The 19,289-nt window shown below is 40.6% G+C and overlaps 1 protein-coding gene across 1 annotated transcript in view; it reads left to right on the top strand.

Moving 5' to 3' along the window:
- Positions 1-19,289, top strand: part of zzz3 (zinc finger, ZZ-type containing 3) — a 33,213-nt gene that overhangs the window by 8,019 nt on the left and 5,905 nt on the right. Inside the window, exons 2-8 of the mRNA XM_072440672.1 lie at positions 2,331-3,862; positions 10,052-10,190; positions 13,624-13,771; positions 14,125-14,237; positions 16,630-16,701; positions 17,596-17,697; positions 17,809-17,904. Of these exons, the coding sequence (XP_072296773.1) occupies positions 2,394-3,862; positions 10,052-10,190; positions 13,624-13,771; positions 14,125-14,237; positions 16,630-16,701; positions 17,596-17,697; positions 17,809-17,904 (2,139 nt within the window). The 5' untranslated portion in view covers positions 2,331-2,393. The remainder of the gene's footprint in view (positions 1-2,330; positions 3,863-10,051; positions 10,191-13,623; positions 13,772-14,124; positions 14,238-16,629; positions 16,702-17,595; positions 17,698-17,808; positions 17,905-19,289) is intronic.

Genomic DNA, 19,289 nt, shown 5'->3' with positions numbered 1-19,289 from the left:
AAGAGGGATTACACCAACTTGTTTCTAATAAATCAAAAGAATAAATGCTTTGTTTAGACCAGGGGTGGGCAATTATTTTCCTCCAAGGGCCATATTCGAATCCAGCAAGTAGCGGATCTTTGTTGTGAATAAAATAAAATCAAATAAAATATTTTTTTTGGCAAATATAGGCTATTGAATATATTATTTAATTCATTTCATGTCATCTTTAATACAAGTGGATACAACTAAAATCCTTCTAGGGGCCAATTAAACATGCCGAGGGCCACATCTTGCCCCTGGGGCCACAAATGCCCAGGTCTGGCCTAAGGGCAAAATAATATAAAAAATATTACTTGGCATGTTTGGCGGGCCGGATTATAAAAACAAACGGGCCATATGTGGCCCGCGGGCCGTAGTTTGCCACCCCTGCTTTAAACTAATCAATTGTCAAAATGTTAATCGTCAGTTGCAGCCTCACTTGTATCATCCTAAACTGTCAAAGTGAATTATTTTTAGTTGTAATTTACTTTCTGAATGTATAGTTTTCAAATATATGTGTTAAAATATTGCACAAAAAAAATGTAAAATAAATATGCAACAAAATTACAGAATATCACTTTACTCATTTTGAACAGCTTTTTAAATCGCTTTCACTCATAAACACCCAGACATCTATATTTCAAACAATGGATAATGTTGCAGTCATTGTTTTGAATATAAACAGTATTTGTCTTATTAAAACTATTAAAAACAACAGCACAAATGGCAGATTAAGCATGAAACGAGTTTAATCTCCAACAACAAAGGGCGTGATGTGATGCGACTTCATTTTTGTGGTTATTTTATGGTCCGTTTGCATTTTGTGCTCAATCAAGACATTTGTATTACGTTCCTGATGCATAGTTAAAATATTGATATATTATTCGTTGTTGTCAGTATTGCCCGCCCATAGGCCTGAACATGTTGGATAGCATCATTACGGGACACGGCGGGGGCGGAGCCGCGTTGTTTTAGACGTAATTTCACACCAGTTAACTTTTTACACCTTTTTTTTTCTCTCAATGCGTTCCCCCACCGTCGGGGGTCGAAGGAGACGTCGGATGGATGGCGTTGCTTAGTTACAATGACAGAGAAAAATCAATAAATCTTCAGAGCAAAGGGGACCGTCCGACCCAGACCCGCTCCGGCGAAAGGCCTTAGGGCGGGAGCGGCGGCTTTTTTTGGAACGCTCGAGGATCTGGTTGAGAAAGCGTCCGTACGTGCAAAAAATGTTACGTACGCGTCTGTTACTCGTCAAGTTTGGGATCCTCCGGAACGAAAACGGGTTCCGAACGAGGAAGGAACTGATCTGAACTCCAGTTAGACGGGACGATAAACTAGTTGAGGATGTGATTTATTCGAATGCCAATGTCGTATTTGGATCATTGCGATCGTTATCTGGACTAGACAGACTCTAAAACGTACACATCATATATATGATCATCATATATATATACCGTATTTTCTGGACTATAAGTTGCACCTTTTTTCATAGTTTTGGCCAGGGTGCGATTTATACTTGTATTTATACTTATATACTTATACTCCGGAGTGAATTACATGTGATATTATTTACATTTTTGGCTGGTGCGACCTTATACTCCGGTGCAACTTATAGTCCGGAAAATACGGTAGTTTGAGGATGTTTATGGTTTATTCGAACACGTCGTATTCTGGACTATACAGACTCTAAAACGCACCCAAAAAGACATATTCATAAGGCATTATTAAATCGAAATGTCAAAGAATTCAAGTCTGATCTCCATCTTTGTACAGTAAGAATAATCGTTTCACTAGTCGAAAAAAATAAGTCCACTACTAAGATGTTATTTGCAGCCCTACATAACTATAACAATTTAAGTTTTCTTACTATTTTATGTACGTTATTGTTGTGAGTGGGAGGGGCTTGCATTTGTCTGTCTGTGTTGTTGACGTTGCCATCTAAACTGTATGTGCAGGTTTGAAATCAATGGTACACTCGCCAAAAGCCCAGTGTTTCCGTTATCCAGCGTATTTCCAACCCTCCCCAGGGCGTGCACAACGTTTAGTAATGTCTAAGCGTCTCAGAGGTTGTAGGCTCAGTTCTCGTTGGGACCAGTGGATGGTGCGGTGATGGTTGTTGTGTTGTTGGGCAAGACGCTTCGCCCGCCTTGACTAGTGCGAATGTGTGGCGTGAGTGAGAGAGTGAGTGATTGATGATATAAAGTAACAAGTAAAGCGTCGTAAATTGTCTAGGTATATCCAAAAGCGTGATCAAAATGAAAGCATGCCGATAAGCTAATTAAAGACTGTGTCCGTGTGTCCCGCAGGTGCCCGCGTCGTGCCGCCCGAGACAGAGCGCCAGGATGTGGGGGCAGTAGCAGCGCCGTAGTATGGCCGCGTCCAGGTCCTCGCGCGTCACCAGGTCATCCGTGGGGCTCAATGGACTGGACGAAAACTTCTGTGGCCGCACTCTCAGGAACCGAAGCATCGCCCAGCCCGAGGAGACGCCCGTGTCTCCTCCGCCGCGGGCCCGATCGCCCAAGAAGAGGCAGGACCGGGCCGATGCCAAGGCGCACGAGGACGGCAAGCACGAGGGCAAATCGGACGTTGCCAAGCTGGACATTGAGCGAGACGCGGAGGAGTCGGACAAAATAGCGGACTCGAATAGCTCTTCCGAGGGCGAGCAGTGGGGCGCGTCGAGGAAACGGGGCGCGTCCTGTTTGGAAAAGGACAATAACGACAATAACAACAAGTCGGAGAACTGTGAAAATGCGAAGGGGGCGAGTCGCGAAAGTTCTCCGCAGTTGAAAAGGGCCAAGCGGTGCTCGCGACCCGCCGACACTCAGGGACACGACGAGGAGCCAACGGTCCCGAAGGTGAAGGAAAACGCGCCGGAAACGAACGCGGACGGCAATGGCGAAGATCTGAGTATTTCGGGCAGTAGTAAAGACTCGATTAAGGTGGTGGAGGAGGAGTCGCGGGATGGACAAGCGGAGTGTGATGGGGCAAAAACAAATTCGTACAAAGCGTCGAACGGACTCAGAAACCCGGAGGAAACGAGTACGGAGTCCAGCACGAACTGTTTGCTCAATGGCGGTCAGTCCGGCGACACGGCAACACCGTCGGCGCCCTCTCCCGACCCGCCCGTGCCTTGTTCCAATTCGAATATGGAAAGCCAAAAGCCGATCGCCACCGAGGAGTTCATCGTAGCAAAGGAGCAAGAGGTCTCGGAGGTGGAGGAGGTCGATGTGCTGGGCAACCATCTGTGCTTGGCGCGGGAGGAGCAGGTCGTCGAGAGCAACGGGCAGAGCTCGACGCCGCCGAGACGGGAGAGCCCCTCGCCCGTTATGAACAATAGCGCGCTCGTCAACAACAGCAACTCAGGTGAAGCCACGCCCGACCCTTCGCCCCCGCCCCCCGAAAGCGCTGAGTGCAACGCCACTTTCTCCGAGCTCTACGAACACAGGTACACGCTGCGGACCTCGCCCAAAAACGCGGCGACGAACGGCGGGGGCACGTCGCCGGACCCGCCCTCTCGCGCCTCGCCAGTCGTCACGGACAACGGGCCGACGGCCGCGATAAGGGAGGAGGGCTTGGTGGCGGCGGAGTATGTTCCCCTGGCGGAAACTCCCGACGAAATCTGTGAACTGGGCGCGTCGGAGGAGACGCGAGATAGCGCCGAGCCTATGGAGGAGCTCGCCGCCAAACGGGTGGCGTGCGCGGAGGAGCTCGTGTCGAGAACTACTACTGCTGCTGAGGAAGAGGAGGACGAGGAGGAGGAGGAGGAGGAGGAGGAGGAGGAGGAACCCGATGTCTACTACTTTGAGTCCGACCACCTGGCACTAAAACATAACAAAGAGTAAGTGTGTCACAGAACGAGCTTGGTTTCAGAATGTTATTGCAAAAGCCTTACGCTGCATAAAAGAATCTCTAGCATGGGTCAAAATGACTTTAATTCAGAATAATGAGCTAGAACTGGGTATTTTTGAGTAGATTCCTTTTACGTCCTCATATTGTTTCGTATAATTTGAAGATAATTCGGCTCGTCGTGAGAAAAAAGGTTCCTTCACGTTTACGTCCAACTTAAACCGGTTTGCACCTGCGCCAGAGAAAGGTTTGCAGCTAAAACGCATTCCAAAAGTCTGATTTGTGTAAAATGTTCAACGTTTACGCGCGCCGTCGAGTCGACGCTGGGAACGACTTTGCGGTCTCCGTCACGATCGCGGTTCTTCGATTAAACGCATCTTAAACGAGACAAATCTACAACATTTAGTGCCAGGGCGGCGAAGGAAGGATTGAACACTGAAGCCTTCATGTTAAATGCATTTGTGTGATTACTTTAGCGTTGTTTTCGTAGACTTGAGCTCCGCCCGCTGCCCTCAGAATCATATCGCACAACATAACAAGTCTATAGTATCTAGTGTTTTCTACATCTCTGCTCTGAAACGCTCTGAAACACTCTGACCTCGGCGGTTCTCGGTGTAATCTTCTCGGCTGTAATCACGGCAGCTCAGGAAACGTGGACTAGATGTGATCAGCAGTGCTTTGTGTAGGCTTCCTCTCTCTCCCTCCAACGCCGACCAGAAGTAACACCGCCAACACTCGCTAAACCGCGCTGCCGTTGCATTTACTGCGTCTAAGAATAACCCGTTCCCCATTGTTTAAGGTAACTCCGGGCTCTTCGTTTCCACTGCCGCTCCGCCGCGCTGATTTAGGAGTTGATTTTTTTTAGACTCTGCTCGCGGAGAGGTTGAACGCTCGCCGACTGATTGCTTCTGCTTCCACTTTTCTCTCGCCAAATAAAAGTGCTGTCGCTAAAAATACGACTCGTTTCTAAGTGTTGCCTTATGTCACTTTGTCTTTGCCGCTGATGCAAAAGCTCAACAACTTATGTTATAGTTTTAATCACAAACTCAAGAGTAGATCCTTGTGCTGTTATACTAGCTCTGATAAAGGCCAATAGAATTCAGAAAGTTCAGTTTTGTTTTGGTCAAACACTTGTTTTAGCGTTTAGTTTTGTGTCTAGCATTAGTGACTAGCAATTACAAGATTAACGCTACATTAATGTCTGAAATAAACTACTATTACTGAACTAATATAATGAAATAATGTCTGTGTAATAATTATTAACTATTTCTTTTCGTACAGAGCCTGAAATGAAAAGTATCGGCTGTTTAAAATATGATAATTACTCTATTATTCAGGGATGATTCTACCTTGGTTTAGGTTTGAGTTAGAGACATGTTTTCAAAGTATCTATGTATCGCAACAAAAATGTAGATTTTGTTTTTAAAAAATAAATAAATCAGTTTACGGTGCACATTTTAAACATGTAGAGGATTATAGTTACTTTTGAGAAATGTATAGTACAAGAATTGCAGAACATCTTTATACAGGTATGTTGTAGATGTTTTATGTAATGAGCCTTTACTGATCGGACAATAGAACAAATACAAGGCAAATGTTTAATCGGTGTCATTTTACACAACCTCACTCTGTTACGGTATTGTTAGCATCCTAATAATTCACCGCAATGTGATTATAAGTGCTTTTCACACATTTCAGAGGCCAGAGCAGAGTTCTGTCGTCACGGTGAAGCTAACACTTACTAGCATCAGCATTACTTCCCGTTTCATGGATGATAAAAGCACTTTATAATGCAATCTAGAATCCAAATCGCAAAAGCTGCAGTAATTTTCGCCACAAACGATCAAATATCCTGTTTAGTTGAGCTTGAAAACTACAAACGCCTTTAGATCTGTGCAAACATGCCATTCTTTTATTTGTTGAACAGAATCCTATTATTAAAATCTCATCTCAATTGCAATACTTTACTAAAATTGCAATTAGATATTCATCCTTAATCATGCCGCCCTCCTTTAATACAATGCACATGGCGCACAGGGGGCTCATTTTGACCCTACCAGCTGCTTTTACAATACATCTGAACTGGACCAAAACCTCAAGGACAAAATTGAGCAAAGACACTTAAGAATAAATATTAGATCAATTTGGAAATAACGAATGTGTCGGTAATAGCTATTAAAACTGCGTTGCGTTCAATCTTATTTTTTTGGCGATATAATTTGATTTCATTTTCCAGTGGTCGGTCTCTGCTGAGTGAGGCCGTTTTTGTGGATTTGTCGAGTGACTGACGGGGCATTTTTCTTGCTGAATATGGAAAAGCATCTCTGACATGATTTATTTTTGTTTTCGCATGACCTCGCTACATTTTTAAACTTTCTTTATTATTATTATTTAGCAAAATGTGAGTCCCTGAAAATGGATGGTGTTTAGTCTATATTTGCACTAACTCGGACTAAACATGGATACATCAGGATATACCAGGACTATACCAAGGCACTATATAAGTATTTTCTTCTTTGCACAGAACAGAACTGTATTGGCAGAACAAAACGAGATGTAAATCGTGTTTTAGTAAGAGACAAAGTATGCAACATTGACTCTTTTTGAGGTTTTAATCACGTTATAACGGTATGTTCCCTCACCAAAAGCAAACCTGGAGTTGAATTTGGTTCATTCACGCTCCTTTAATCCTGTGTACGAGGCCCATGAGCCTCAAAAAGCACTCATGAAACATATACAGCGTGGAGGGCAACAGATGATATGACAATGAAGTAAATAATTAGTTTTGATAAGCCTCCACACCATTTATAAGGCTTGGAACATTAATATTAGGTCTGTACCCCATAAAAATGTGTGTTGTTTAGGTTATTATAGCAGAATATTTCCAATTTTACTGTAAAAACTAGCCTGAGAGCCGCATTTGGCCCCCAGGCAATAGTTTGGACACCCCTGCCATAAATCATCACCAGAGTCGTATCGCGTTCATTACAACTGTGTGCTAGCATAAGTATGTCCGGGAAAGCTGACTTTTGTTTATTTCTCCATGTTAATTCTCTCTGCTGCCAGTAGACGGAGTGCTAACACCATATCCTGATGGAAACATACATTATTTTAAGTTCTAAAACATGAGAAGGCACAAGAGCGTGTTTAAAGGACACCAAAAATACAACTAATGCATACTATGTGTCCTTTTGAGTGTTTTCAGAATGTCCTTTTGTGTTTCTGTGCTTTAGCTTGAGCACTAAACGTTGCTCTTCATCGCGGCGGTCGTTTGTTCGCTCGGTTGTGCACTCGGAGCGCTAAAGGTCTCGCACATCGTCACAAATGAAGTTGACTCACACACGCGCTCTAGTTCCTCTCTGTGTTTTTTCAAACCGCTCCTGGATGAATACGACCCCGGTGTTGTGCATTGATTTTCGCTCCCGTCCTTTTTGGCGCTCATCGATTCGCTCTGCCTCACCTGTATTCATTTACGTTTGTGTAAGATAGTGAAAAAGCATGTGCAGTAGTCCTCGTTCAGTCCCGGTTGTGTCAGCGTTTGGTCCCAGTTTTGTGTGGATAAACGTGTACGATCGTCTTAAATGTTTTAAAGCCGCTGCAGATCAGACGAGGGGCAAAGCAAGTGTCCTTATCATTCACAACATTTTAAATTAAAAAGGAAATGGAAACAAAACAAAAGGCAAGTCCCAACGAGAGAAACGATGAAGCAAAAAGCCATTTAAACAGAGTCTGACATAAGTCTTTTTTCTTATTTTTGTCCTGTTTCTACCCATGTCTGGTGAATATGTCGAGTTCATTTTGCGTCATCGATTTCTTTATTATTGCTTTTTTTTTATTACACAATCTTTGTCATTGATTTGAGTCGGTCGGTCTTAATAATTACTGTTGACCTTTATTTGATTCTAAGACTTTTCTTATAGGACTGGGCAATGAATGAGTTTTTAATCAAGATCCAGTCATGCCAATGAGTCAATAGTCTTTAATTTTTTTTTATTTTTTTGTTAAATGGCAGTGATGGCAATGGCTATTTTGATTCAAAGCCATTTATTTAGTTTTTAGAAATGTTTTGTTTTTTTAAATAAGGAAAAAACGAATGAATTGAAAATCAAGATTAATTTGGTTTGGTTAAATTTATTTAGAAAATATAAAAACTTTGATAAAAACCTGCCTTTTTATAAATGCCTTTACATTAGGTATTAATCAATATCAGGAAAGAAAATGACTTATTTTTCTTCTGGCTCCAGCTCGGTTTTCTTTTGACATACGAGCTGTAGAGATGATAAATAAATAAATGATACAAAAGGTGCATTTATTAAACTTATTTTGGTGTAGACCGGCCCTGTTCTAGTCCTGCTTTAGCTCCTTGTTTAGTTTAGTCCCAATCGTCTCTATGCAAGTGTGAGCGTTGTTCCCTCCATAACTAATGATTGTACTTATCTAATCTATCTTAACTAATAATTGACTGTACATCCTGCTTCATACACACCGGGTCATTGCTTCTGTTGCACTAAAGCACTCTTCAGAATCACAGTTTTCTCCCTTCAAGGCGCTTGAGTCAGTCTGAGTCGCTCGCTGTTGTCCTGTTTCTCCAGGATCTGAGAGGAAAAGGTCAGTTTACTTCAATGAACAGCGTCACTGCGAGTGTGTAAAACAGAGGCACTACTTCACTATGCAACAACCGCTGTGAACCATTTATTTGTAAGGAATGTACTGGAAGAGAATTGCTTTGGCTTTCTAATTAAAAAGAAGTAGTTTGTCTGTCTAATGGTCCAGGTTTAGACTGGGACGGCAAAGAGATGGTGCTGTTTGTTCTACAGAATTTTTTTTTTATTATTATTTTATTTTTATTATTTTTTAATAATAATTGTTATTATTATCGTCATTATTATTTGTATTTTATCATTTTTATTTTTACTATTTTATTTTCTAATTATTATTTTTATTATAGTCATCATTATTTTGCATTATTTTTTAAATCATTTTTATTTTTGATTATGTTTTTAGTTATTTTTATTTAATTATTTGTATCATTTTTTATTTTAATTTCACATGAAACACAGAACAGACACAAAACAAGGCCAGAGAGTGAAATTAAAAATAAAATCACAGACAACCAACAAAAACACATTTATGACACAGAAGAATTAAAATAATAGTCAGTCAAATTTGTCCATTTCCAAATTTAGTTGAATATTCTTTCCATTTTATTTTTTTAAAGTCTGTTCCTTTGTCCGTGATCGTTGGTGATGTTTGTGTCAACCATGTTTTTGTCATGGCCTTTTCCTGCCTCCAAAAGTACATTCCAAAGGTGTATCCATTTATTGTGTCCATGGCGGGAGTTTTGAGGCCCAAACACGTAGTTCTAAATTTCTACAGATCAATTTAGGAGTTTGCTCTGTGGAGCGGCGAGTTGCATAGTGCACCAACACATTTATGGAAATATGCAACTGTTTCTCCAAATCGTTCAGTCTGGTTTAGTCCTTGTCTAATCCTCGTATAGTTCAGACGGTATCTTGAGTTAGTCCAGCTTTAAATTCAATGTACAGGCCAGAAGGGAATGAATAATTCATCTTTGAGTATCCAAATAGACGCTGTACAACTCAAATACATAATTAGAACGTTAATATTTTGGGTCATAATAGTTTGACATACCGTATTTTCTGGACTATAAGTCTCACCAGCCAAAAAATGCATAATAGAGGAGAAAAAAAACATAAGTCGCACTGGAGTATAAGTATATAAGCATAAATATAAGTACTGTATAAGTTGCCGGCCAAAACTATGAAAAAAGGTGCGACTTATAGTACGGAAAATACGGTACAAGTCTTTTAATTTATATTACAGAAACACAATGGCATCTTGCGTATTAAACCAAAATATCTTCCAATTTTTAGTTGTTTATATCTTAACACGTTAGCTTTAGCTTTAGCATGCATTACTAACCATTCACTCCTTTGCCAGTAATCTCTCTTTCTCCTTATCGACGTTGGAAAAACCCTCCTTTGCACCTGTCACAACGTTTAAAATAACGTTCTGTCCCACGTCTTTAGCCCTGCCTCTCCACATTTGAATCATACATCGCCGCGTCGAGCTTCCGTGTCATTCCGCGAGCGCTTCCGGTTGTATAATGCACGCGCGCTCCTTTTGTGCCGCCGTCTGACCGCTGTTCCCCCCCGCGCAGTTACCAGAGGCTGCTGCAGACCATCGGCGTCTTGGAGGCGCAGAGGATGCAGGCTGTCCTGGACCTAGAGGCTCTGTCCCGACACCAGCGCGATGCCCTGGACGACCCCATCACCTTCGTGGAGCAGCTGCAGAAACAGGTGAAGGAAGGGTCCGAACGCGGGCGAAAACGAGGGCATGTCGGTGTAAGATGTGATAACGTGGACACAGTGATTACACGCCACGATAATGAGGACTATAGGCAAGGCAAGGCAAGTTTATTTGTAGAGCACATTTCATACACAAGGCAATTCAAAGTGCTTCACAGCAGGAAAAATGCATTCAAATCACAAAGAAATTACAGAAACAGAAATACAATAAAATTAACTAGATTAAAAATTATCAATCCAACTGATTTTCTAAACTAATAAAATCACAAACAAAAGAGAAGAGTGCAAAGAAAAAATCCTTTCAGTCATATGCGCAGCTAAACAAAACTGTTTTTAGCTTAGATTTGAACATTGTCAGAGTAGAAGCCTGTCTCACATCTTCAGGAAGACTGTTCCAGATTTTAGCTGCATAAAACTGAAACGCAGATTCCCCATGTTTTGTCCTGACTCTGGCACCAGCAGGAGGCCGGTCCCTGAGGTCCTCAGAGTCCGAGATGGTTCATATGGCACTAACTTATCCAAGATGTACTTTGGTGCTAGGCCATGGAGAGACTTGTACACAAGTAGAGCTGCTTTAAAGTCTATTCTCTGAGCCACAGGGAGCCAGTGCAGAGACCTGAGAACAGGACTAATGTGATCATACTTCCTGGTTCTAGTCAGGACCCGAGCAGCAGCGTTCTGGATGTACTGCAGCTGTTTTACAACTCGTTTGGAGAGACCAGTGAGCAGGCCGTTATAGTAGTCTAATCTACTGGAGACAAACACATGGATAAGTCTCTCTAAATCTGGTTTTGACACTATATTTTTGATTTTGGCAATGTTTTTTAGATGGTAAAAAGCTGCTGATGTTATTGATTTGACGTGGCTATTAAAGTTCAAGTCTGAGTCCATTATTACCCCCAGATTTCTAATTTGGTTTGTAGGTTTTAGAGCGAGACTCTGGAGGTGACCGCTAACACTTTCTCTTTGTTTCTGTGGGCCAAAAACAATTATTTCAGTCTTGTCTGAGTTCAGCTGGAGAAAGTTGTTTTGCATCCACAAACTGATCTGTTGGATGCAGTGACAGAGTGAATCCACTGGTCCATATTCACCTGCCGATAGTGAAACATAGATCTGAATGTCGTCTGCATAATTGTGATAGGACACATTTTCACTGCGTATCAACTGACCCAACGGCAGCATGTAGAGGTTGAACAGAAGGGGACCCAGGACTGACCCTTGGGGCACTCCACAGGTCAGGGTCATGTGGTCTGAGACACAGCTACCAATTTCAACAAAGTACTTCCTGTCTTCCAGATAGGACCTTAACCAGTTTAGGGCAGTGCCAGTGATGCCCACCCAGTCCTCTAGTCTCTGTAAGAGGATCCCATGATCGACAGTGTCAAAAGCAGCACTCAGATCTAACAGAATTAAGACTGAGGCTTTGCCCGTGTCAGTGTTCAGGCGGATGTCATTTGTCACCTTGACAAGAGCAGTCTCAGTGCTGTGATGAGGTCTAAAACCTGACTGAAAAACATCAAATGAGTTGTTTATTAAGAGGAAATCTGTGAGCTGTTGGTAAACAACCTTTTCAAGGACTTTGCCCCAAAATGGCAGATTAGAGATGGGCCAGTAATGACTCAGTACTGCGGCATCAAGACTGCTCTTCTTTAGGAGAGGCTTTATGACCGCAGTTTTCAAAGACATTGGGAATGTTCCAGATTGAAGCGACATGTTAACTATATGAGTGAATGGTGCTAACAAACTGTTCAGCACAGACTTTAGAAATCTGGTGGGTAACACATCAAGGCAGCATGTAGATGAACTCAGACTGGTGATGATCTCATGGACAGTTTTGTCAGTTACTGGTGCAAAGTGAGTTAGCTCTAAGTGTCTTGGTGGTTTTAGGGTAATTTTTTGCATTGTGGGATTTATAGCATTTTTAATGCCCTGAACTTTGTCATTAAAGAATAATGCAAACTCATTACACTTGGATGTGGAAATGAGTTCTAACGGCAGCTGAGCTGGAGGGTTTGTTAATCTGTTTACTGTGGCAAACAGGACACGCGAGTTGTTACTGCAGCTTCCAATTATTTCAGAAAAATATCTTTCCCTAGTTCTACATAAGATTAGGTTGTACATGTTCAGCTTTTCTTTGTAAATCTCTTTTTGAACCTGGAGCTTTGACTTGCGCCATTTCCGTTCGGCCCTGCGGCACTCCCTTTTCTGTGCCCTGACCGAATCATCATTTCTCCACGGCGCCTTCTGCTTATTTTTAACCATTTTAGCCTTTATAGGGGCGATGGTGTCCAGAACATTCAAAACACTAGATGTAACAGAGTTCAACAAATCATTTACATTAGAACATGAGACATTTTCAAAGTGTATCATTTCCATAAACAGTGCACCTGTGCCATCACTTATGTGTCTCCTCTGAACAACTGCAGGACCAACCGGAGGTTGGGGAGAAACAGACAGGTCAAAGAAGACACAGAAATGATCAGACAGAGCAACATTGATCACATTAACATTTGAAATATTTACCCCCTTTGTAATTATGAGATCTAGAGTGTGCCCTCTGCTGTGGGTGGGGCCTCTCACATGCTGAGTAAGACTGAAGGTTTCAAGGACAGCATCAAGCTCTTTAGCGTTTCTGTCACAAACATTATCAACATGCACGTTGAAATCACCTGTAATGACCAAACCATCAAAGTCTGTGCATAAGACTGAAAGCATCTCAGTAAAATCATCAATAAAACTTTGGCAGTGCTGGGGAGGCTTGTATAAAACAATGAAGAGAATGGATGGAGACCGTTTTAGCTCCATTTTAAAGGATACATACTCAAATGATGAAAACACCCCAAAAGACAACCTGCGGGTAATTATTTCATCTCTAAAGACAGCACAGACTCCACCCCCTTTTTTGTTTTCTCGTGTTTCAGATTCAAACTTAAAGTTGGGTGGAGCAGATTCTATCAGAACTACATTTCCTGTGTTTTTGTCAAGCCATGTTTCAGTTAAAAACATAAAATCAAGATTATAAGAAGAAATAAAATTATTAATTAAGAGATTTGTTACATAAGGATCTGACATTTAGCACAGCAAGTTTCAGTGGGACTGGGCTTTATCTTTTCACAGGGAATATGAATCACATTTCTCAGATTGGGCCTGACTCGCATTTTGTTTTTCCATCTGTGTGATGATGTGACTACAGAAATAGCACTAGGGGGGGCTCTTTTTACATAGGGCCCCGGGTCAACCACATTTTTAATCAATTAACTGTTGATTAACTATGTGGAAACTCCAAAACGTGCAGTGTGAAGACGTTTTATGACTGTGATAATGCAGTAAAGATGGTTTTATTGATGTTATCCTGTCAAAAGTGCAAATCCTGCTCTGACTCTGATCTGGCTGCAGTAGATAAAGGAACGCTCATGTGTTGCAGGTGAATCTGGGCCTGCCCTGTCCGCAGAGGGTGGTCCAGCTGCCGGACCTGTCGTGGGAGCAGTACACCTCGGGTTTGGGGGACTTCGAGCGGGAGTTCTGCGACAAGAAGCGCAAAACCAGGCAACTCCAGCTAATATTCGACAAAGGTGCGTAAACGTGACGGTGTGAAGTACATTTCCCCTCATATAAGAGTTTGAATGTACTTTGATGTGATTTATATCCAACCACATGAATAATGAACTTGGTTTTAGATCAGTAATTGGCTTCCATTGTGGCTACATGTGTTTTGATTGACATTTTTATAGGATGCAACAATTATTCAACAACTTGTGATCATTATATGGACAATACGGACTCTAAAACACATTTAAAATTACTTTATATATACACAACGCAGCGGCTTACTGTCTAGTCGTTTCTGCGTTACACTATTACATTATATCATTGCATTTGAAGTATTATTTTCTTAATTGTAACGTACGTGTGGCTCTTTCCTCAGGTTTGCCTCTTCGGCCCAAAAGTCCGGTCGAGCCCAAAAAAGAGGGCGAGTGTTCAAGCATGTATTCACCTTTGCCCACGAGCGACGGCCCCGAGAACAACAGTCAGACGCAGGTTTGTTTGTGAAACGAGCTTGTCCATTCCCCCCGTCGTCAAACCGCCATCATCGAGGTCAAATGTTAGTGTTTTAGAATTATTGTGAGAAGAAACAACAGTGAAAAAACAACAGTGAAATACTTTTGTAACACATTTAAAAAATGCACCTTTTTTGAGGTAGCTTGAATAAGAAATAATAGTGCAAAATTTGAATTAAATAAAAATGGCAGCTCCACTTAAAATAGCCAGCAGCAGTAAACAAATAAGCAAAGTGTAAAATGTGGTGATCCATTCATGCATTATACAGAGGTGAGAGACTTCTACTGCGGTTTTCAATTCTAATAATGAGCCTGAAATGTATAGCACTGATCAAACTAATGTTACATTCTTCCCCTGCCCAGTCATCTCCTGACCGTAGTACAGAGGCTGAGCAGGCATATGACTGCAACTTTATTTAGTTATGAACCAGGATGCAGAGAGGCTGCGGACCGGCAGCGGCAAACACACACGCCCTGAAAACACAACAAAAAACACCAACACATTTCCGGGCTACCCACAATGCCCCTTTCTCTTAAAGGGCCAGCCAGGCTGGTAACACTAATAAGAGTAAAATTTATATCCGATCACTAATCGGGACGCAACGTCCGATTTCGGTCAAGTCTGAAACGATGTGATCGGATTGGAACATCCCTATATGAACAGTTATTCAGATAACTATAGCATAAATAACATGCTAACAAGTTTACCAAAGCATCAGTTTTACCCCAAATCACTAAATCCACTGAATTCTTCTTCCTCTGTGTCACTTCTAAACAACTCCACAAACTCCAGAGGAAGAGGAAGTGCAGATTCTTCTTCTGCGTCGCTCAGAGCCTAGAGCACCCTCTTGTGGTTGTCAGTGTGAAAATAACAAATAATATCACATATGAGTCGCTCTGGAGTATAAGTCGCACCCCGGCCAAAACAAAAAAATACTAGAACGCCGTTAGTTTTGTGAATGATACAACCTGAAAAAGATGCAGTACTTTATTCTCTGCAGAGGACTTTAAGTGACCGAATAGCAGTCTGTTTTTATTCACTTTCATATTACTCACTGTATCAACACGTCACAAAGACAGCGTTTCTCGATTGAACAAAGTCTTTAAATACTGCACATTTTCCTCCTCTGAGCTCAAACGTGCCTCTCTCTTCACAACATTATTATTTCTTCTCCTTCTCGTCCAAGTCACACGTTTATGGAAACTCGGTCAGTACTGTTTCATAAACCAGTCGCAAAGTTACTACAAAAGCTCGAGTCGTTGCTGTTAATGTTTCCTCCGCTCTGTAGTCCTAACACCACTCACTCTACGTCATAGTTTTGTCGGCTTTAGTGCTGCAACTAACGAACATTGTGGTAGTCGAGCAGTCAAACAGGTATTTTTATTGTACAACGAGGCTTTTTAAATCTGTCATCAGCCAAACGAAGGTGGAAATAAAGTCTGTTCAAACCTGCTGAACGTCACAGTAACGCCAGTGACTCTAAAATACAGGTCCAACTACAGGAAAACCAGACGACTGAGGAAGAATATGTATGAATTATTATTTCATATCTGTATTCTAATATTATTGATTTTAATTCTGAACTTGCCCATGCTTTTTATTTATACATTTTATTTATTTTTTATATATTTGCATTTTAATCCGTAAAGTCCAGAACATTTTTTTTTTTTTTTTATAGTCAACTTGTCAATTAATCGTTGCAGCTTTAGTCACCTTATAGTTTTACTCTTTTGTTATGTTTTAAACTCTTTTGTTCTGTTTTAAACTCTTTTCATTTTGACTAAAGTACATTTTCATATTCAAGTTAAATGATAAGATTTAAGTCTGTGACGGTTATTTTTCTTCTTTATTTTCGTGTGCGGATGTTTAATTCTCCTGCTGCTCTTGAACTTTGTTTTGTTTTTGATACTGATATTAAGACCACAAATGTATAAAGTTCAAAGCTCTAGTTCTCGTTGTACAGTAGAAATAATAACAAAACTCATCCGTTGCATAATTTTACTCTTTTTAACTCTTTTATTTCCATTTTTACATCCCTAATTACAACAGTAGATTTTCCGCACAGCCTTTAAACTCACTCACGAGAGAGGAAATGATTGATTTAAATATGTCCATCTCGTCTCGAAAAAGAAAATGTATTGAAAAACTGGACTTGACATCCTCGTTGCTAAAGCCAGTGATGATGTCTGAAGTACATATACGTCCTGAAGACACATTTATGACACGTGTTTGCAGACGTCTGGTTTGACAGCCGCGCGCTTCCCACAGACGACGTTCAGCTCATGCGACACGACAGCGTTTCAAAGAGTCGTTTTATTTTCGTCTCCCGCTCTTTCCAAACGCGTCTGACTCTTTGATTTGTGCCGCTCAGATGATCAGAGGGAGAATCTGTCACCCCAACAAACCCGACACGTTCAACCAGCTCTGGACCGTGGAGGAACAGGTACTTCCTTTAGCGCTGCAACTTTTACATTGTGAACGTCTAATCAATATATTTAACAAAGCGAGAAGATGAGGAACAACGCTCACAAAAGAAACGTCCTATATTATAAGGTTTAATGTTTACCAAAAAACAATGAGTATGATGATATATATATTATCAACAGTGTCATGTAGTTAAACAGACACAAAATGCATGAAAAGGAACAAAAATAAGGAAAATATTCTAAAACGCAAAACATTTCCCTTTTTTTTAAATGAGGATTTATTTATTTTAAAGTAAGTTTAATTAAGTAATTTAAAGAACATGAAAAACAAAAAAACCGAACAAGAGCAGAGAGGGTACAACGGAACAAATGAAAGACATCCAATAAAACAATAGAAACTAAAACACGTATGAACCCAAAGACATTGTCCCATTTTGCCCACAAAATTAGCTAATTTTCAATTTTAGTACGAATGTGATTTCTTTCCATTTTTCTAATATCTAATGTAATGTCTGTCCAATTTACATTTCCATTAAATCACGTACATTCACTCATTGCAAACAGATTCCCCCCCCCGTACTGACTGAACGTTGTAGATTTTATGTCTTCAATGCCATTTACTTTTCTTGATTTTGTTTAAAAACTTTTTTTAATTCCATAAATCCCCTCCCTCCACAACAATGCTTTCTTTTAAGACACAGGGCTGTGGATCCAAAAATCATTTGTTATTTGTCATGATTAGACTCCGTGCATAAACAGTAATTGAAGTTCCAATGTATAAATGTGTTTCTGTTTAAATCAGCCGTGAAAAAGACAATGTATACATAAACGATGCATAAATGAAGACTCTCTTTGTTGTGTTATACTGTAAATTGACTTCAAACGTGTAAAGTCGTCGTCGTTTGCCACAGAAAAAGCTGGAGCAGCTCCTGATGAAGTTTCCTCCGGAGGAAGTGGAGTCCAGACGGTGGCAGAAGATCGCGGACGAACTCGGCAATCGCACGGCTAAACAGGCACGGAACTGACGCGGAACTGACGCGGAAATGACTTAAAATACACCCAATGTAACACGTTTCCCCGTTCAGGAGGCGCTTTATTCACCACTTCACCCTCTGTGTTTGCAGGTCGCCAGCAGGGTCCAAAAGTATTTCATCAAACTCACAAAAGCTGGTATTCCCGTGCCAGGAAGAATACCAAACCTCTGCATGTACACCAAGAAGGTATATTACAGTACTCTGTGTACACTAAGAAGGTATATTACTGTATACTGTGTACACTAAGAAGGTATATTACTGTATACACTAAGAAGGTATATTACAGTACACTGTACACTAAGAAGGTATATTACAGTACACTGTGTACACTAAGAAGGTATATTACTGTACACTGTTATTTCAGGGGATTTGTTGTATTTCACCTCAATAGAACTTGTTTTGGCAAAATTTGTTTGAACCACTTCAGTTTGTGGAACATTTATCTGCCGCAGGAGTGAAAAACGATTACCGTATTTTCTGGACTATAACTGGCACCGGAGTATAAGTCGCACCAGCCAAAAAATGCATAATAGAGAAGAAAAAAACATACGTTGCACTGGAGTATGAAATGTGGTTACAAGTGTGAAAATAACAAATAATATCACATATAAGTCGCTCTGGAGTATAAGTGGCATCCCGACCAAAACGACTTATATTCCGGAAAATACGGTAATTCTACTTTCTAAAAACGATTTAATCATCTCGAAAAACTAAACTTTCTTCTGTTTGTTGGTAATGTTTCTCTCTCAACATTTTAAGCCTTCACATGGACAACAACATTGTGTTTCATTGACTTTGCATTCATTGATTTTCACGGGACGGTGTAAATTCAAAGGTTGTTTTCTTCCAAATGCATTTTCCTCCCACAGAGACGTAAAGAGCAGGCTTTAAAGTAGAATGTACACACACCAAACTTTATAATCGTGTGCTTAACGAGATGTTGACTGAACGCACTGAAGGGTTTGTTGTTATCCAATTCCAAGCCTGATTTATTAAAGGTTTTAGCTCCAAAAAATCAAAAATTTAAATTTTTACACCATTTTTGAGTAAGATCTAGTTTAATCAAATGCTAAATATCACCTCATACGTTTTTTTTCACTAACTAAAAATTAAAACTGGCTTTAAATCTAAGAAAAAAAAGAAAAAAAAGACATAAATGTCCTAAAAATTTTGGTATTTTCACACAAAATGCTTTATTTGCTGTATTTTCCAAACCATAAGTCGCATCTTTTTTCATAGTTTTGGGCGGAGTGCGACTTACACTTATACTTAAATACTTATACTCCGGAGCGACTTCTATGTGATATTATTTGTTATTTTCACACTTGCAACTGCATTTCATACTCCAGTGCAACTTATGTTTTGTTCTTCTCTATTATGCGTTTTTTGGCTGGTGCGACTTATACTCAGGAAAATACGGTATATATGAAAACAGTACATGAGGAAAAACTTGCAGTGATACAGTTGTTCCCTCACATTTATACAAGTAAAAATACATTTCAAATTGATCCCTCTAGATTTTCGATGTGTTCCTTTTCACCTGCAGCGTCTCGCGTTAATCATCTCGGCGA

The sequence above is a fragment of the Eucyclogobius newberryi genome, unplaced genomic scaffold, assembly GCF_026437365.1.
Source record: "Eucyclogobius newberryi isolate DKJ021-1_F unplaced genomic scaffold, fEucNew1.0.hap1 SCAF_12, whole genome shotgun sequence".
NCBI lineage: Eukaryota > Metazoa > Chordata > Actinopteri > Gobiiformes > Gobiidae > Eucyclogobius > Eucyclogobius newberryi.
This window is presented reverse-complemented; position numbering and strand designations above follow the sequence as displayed.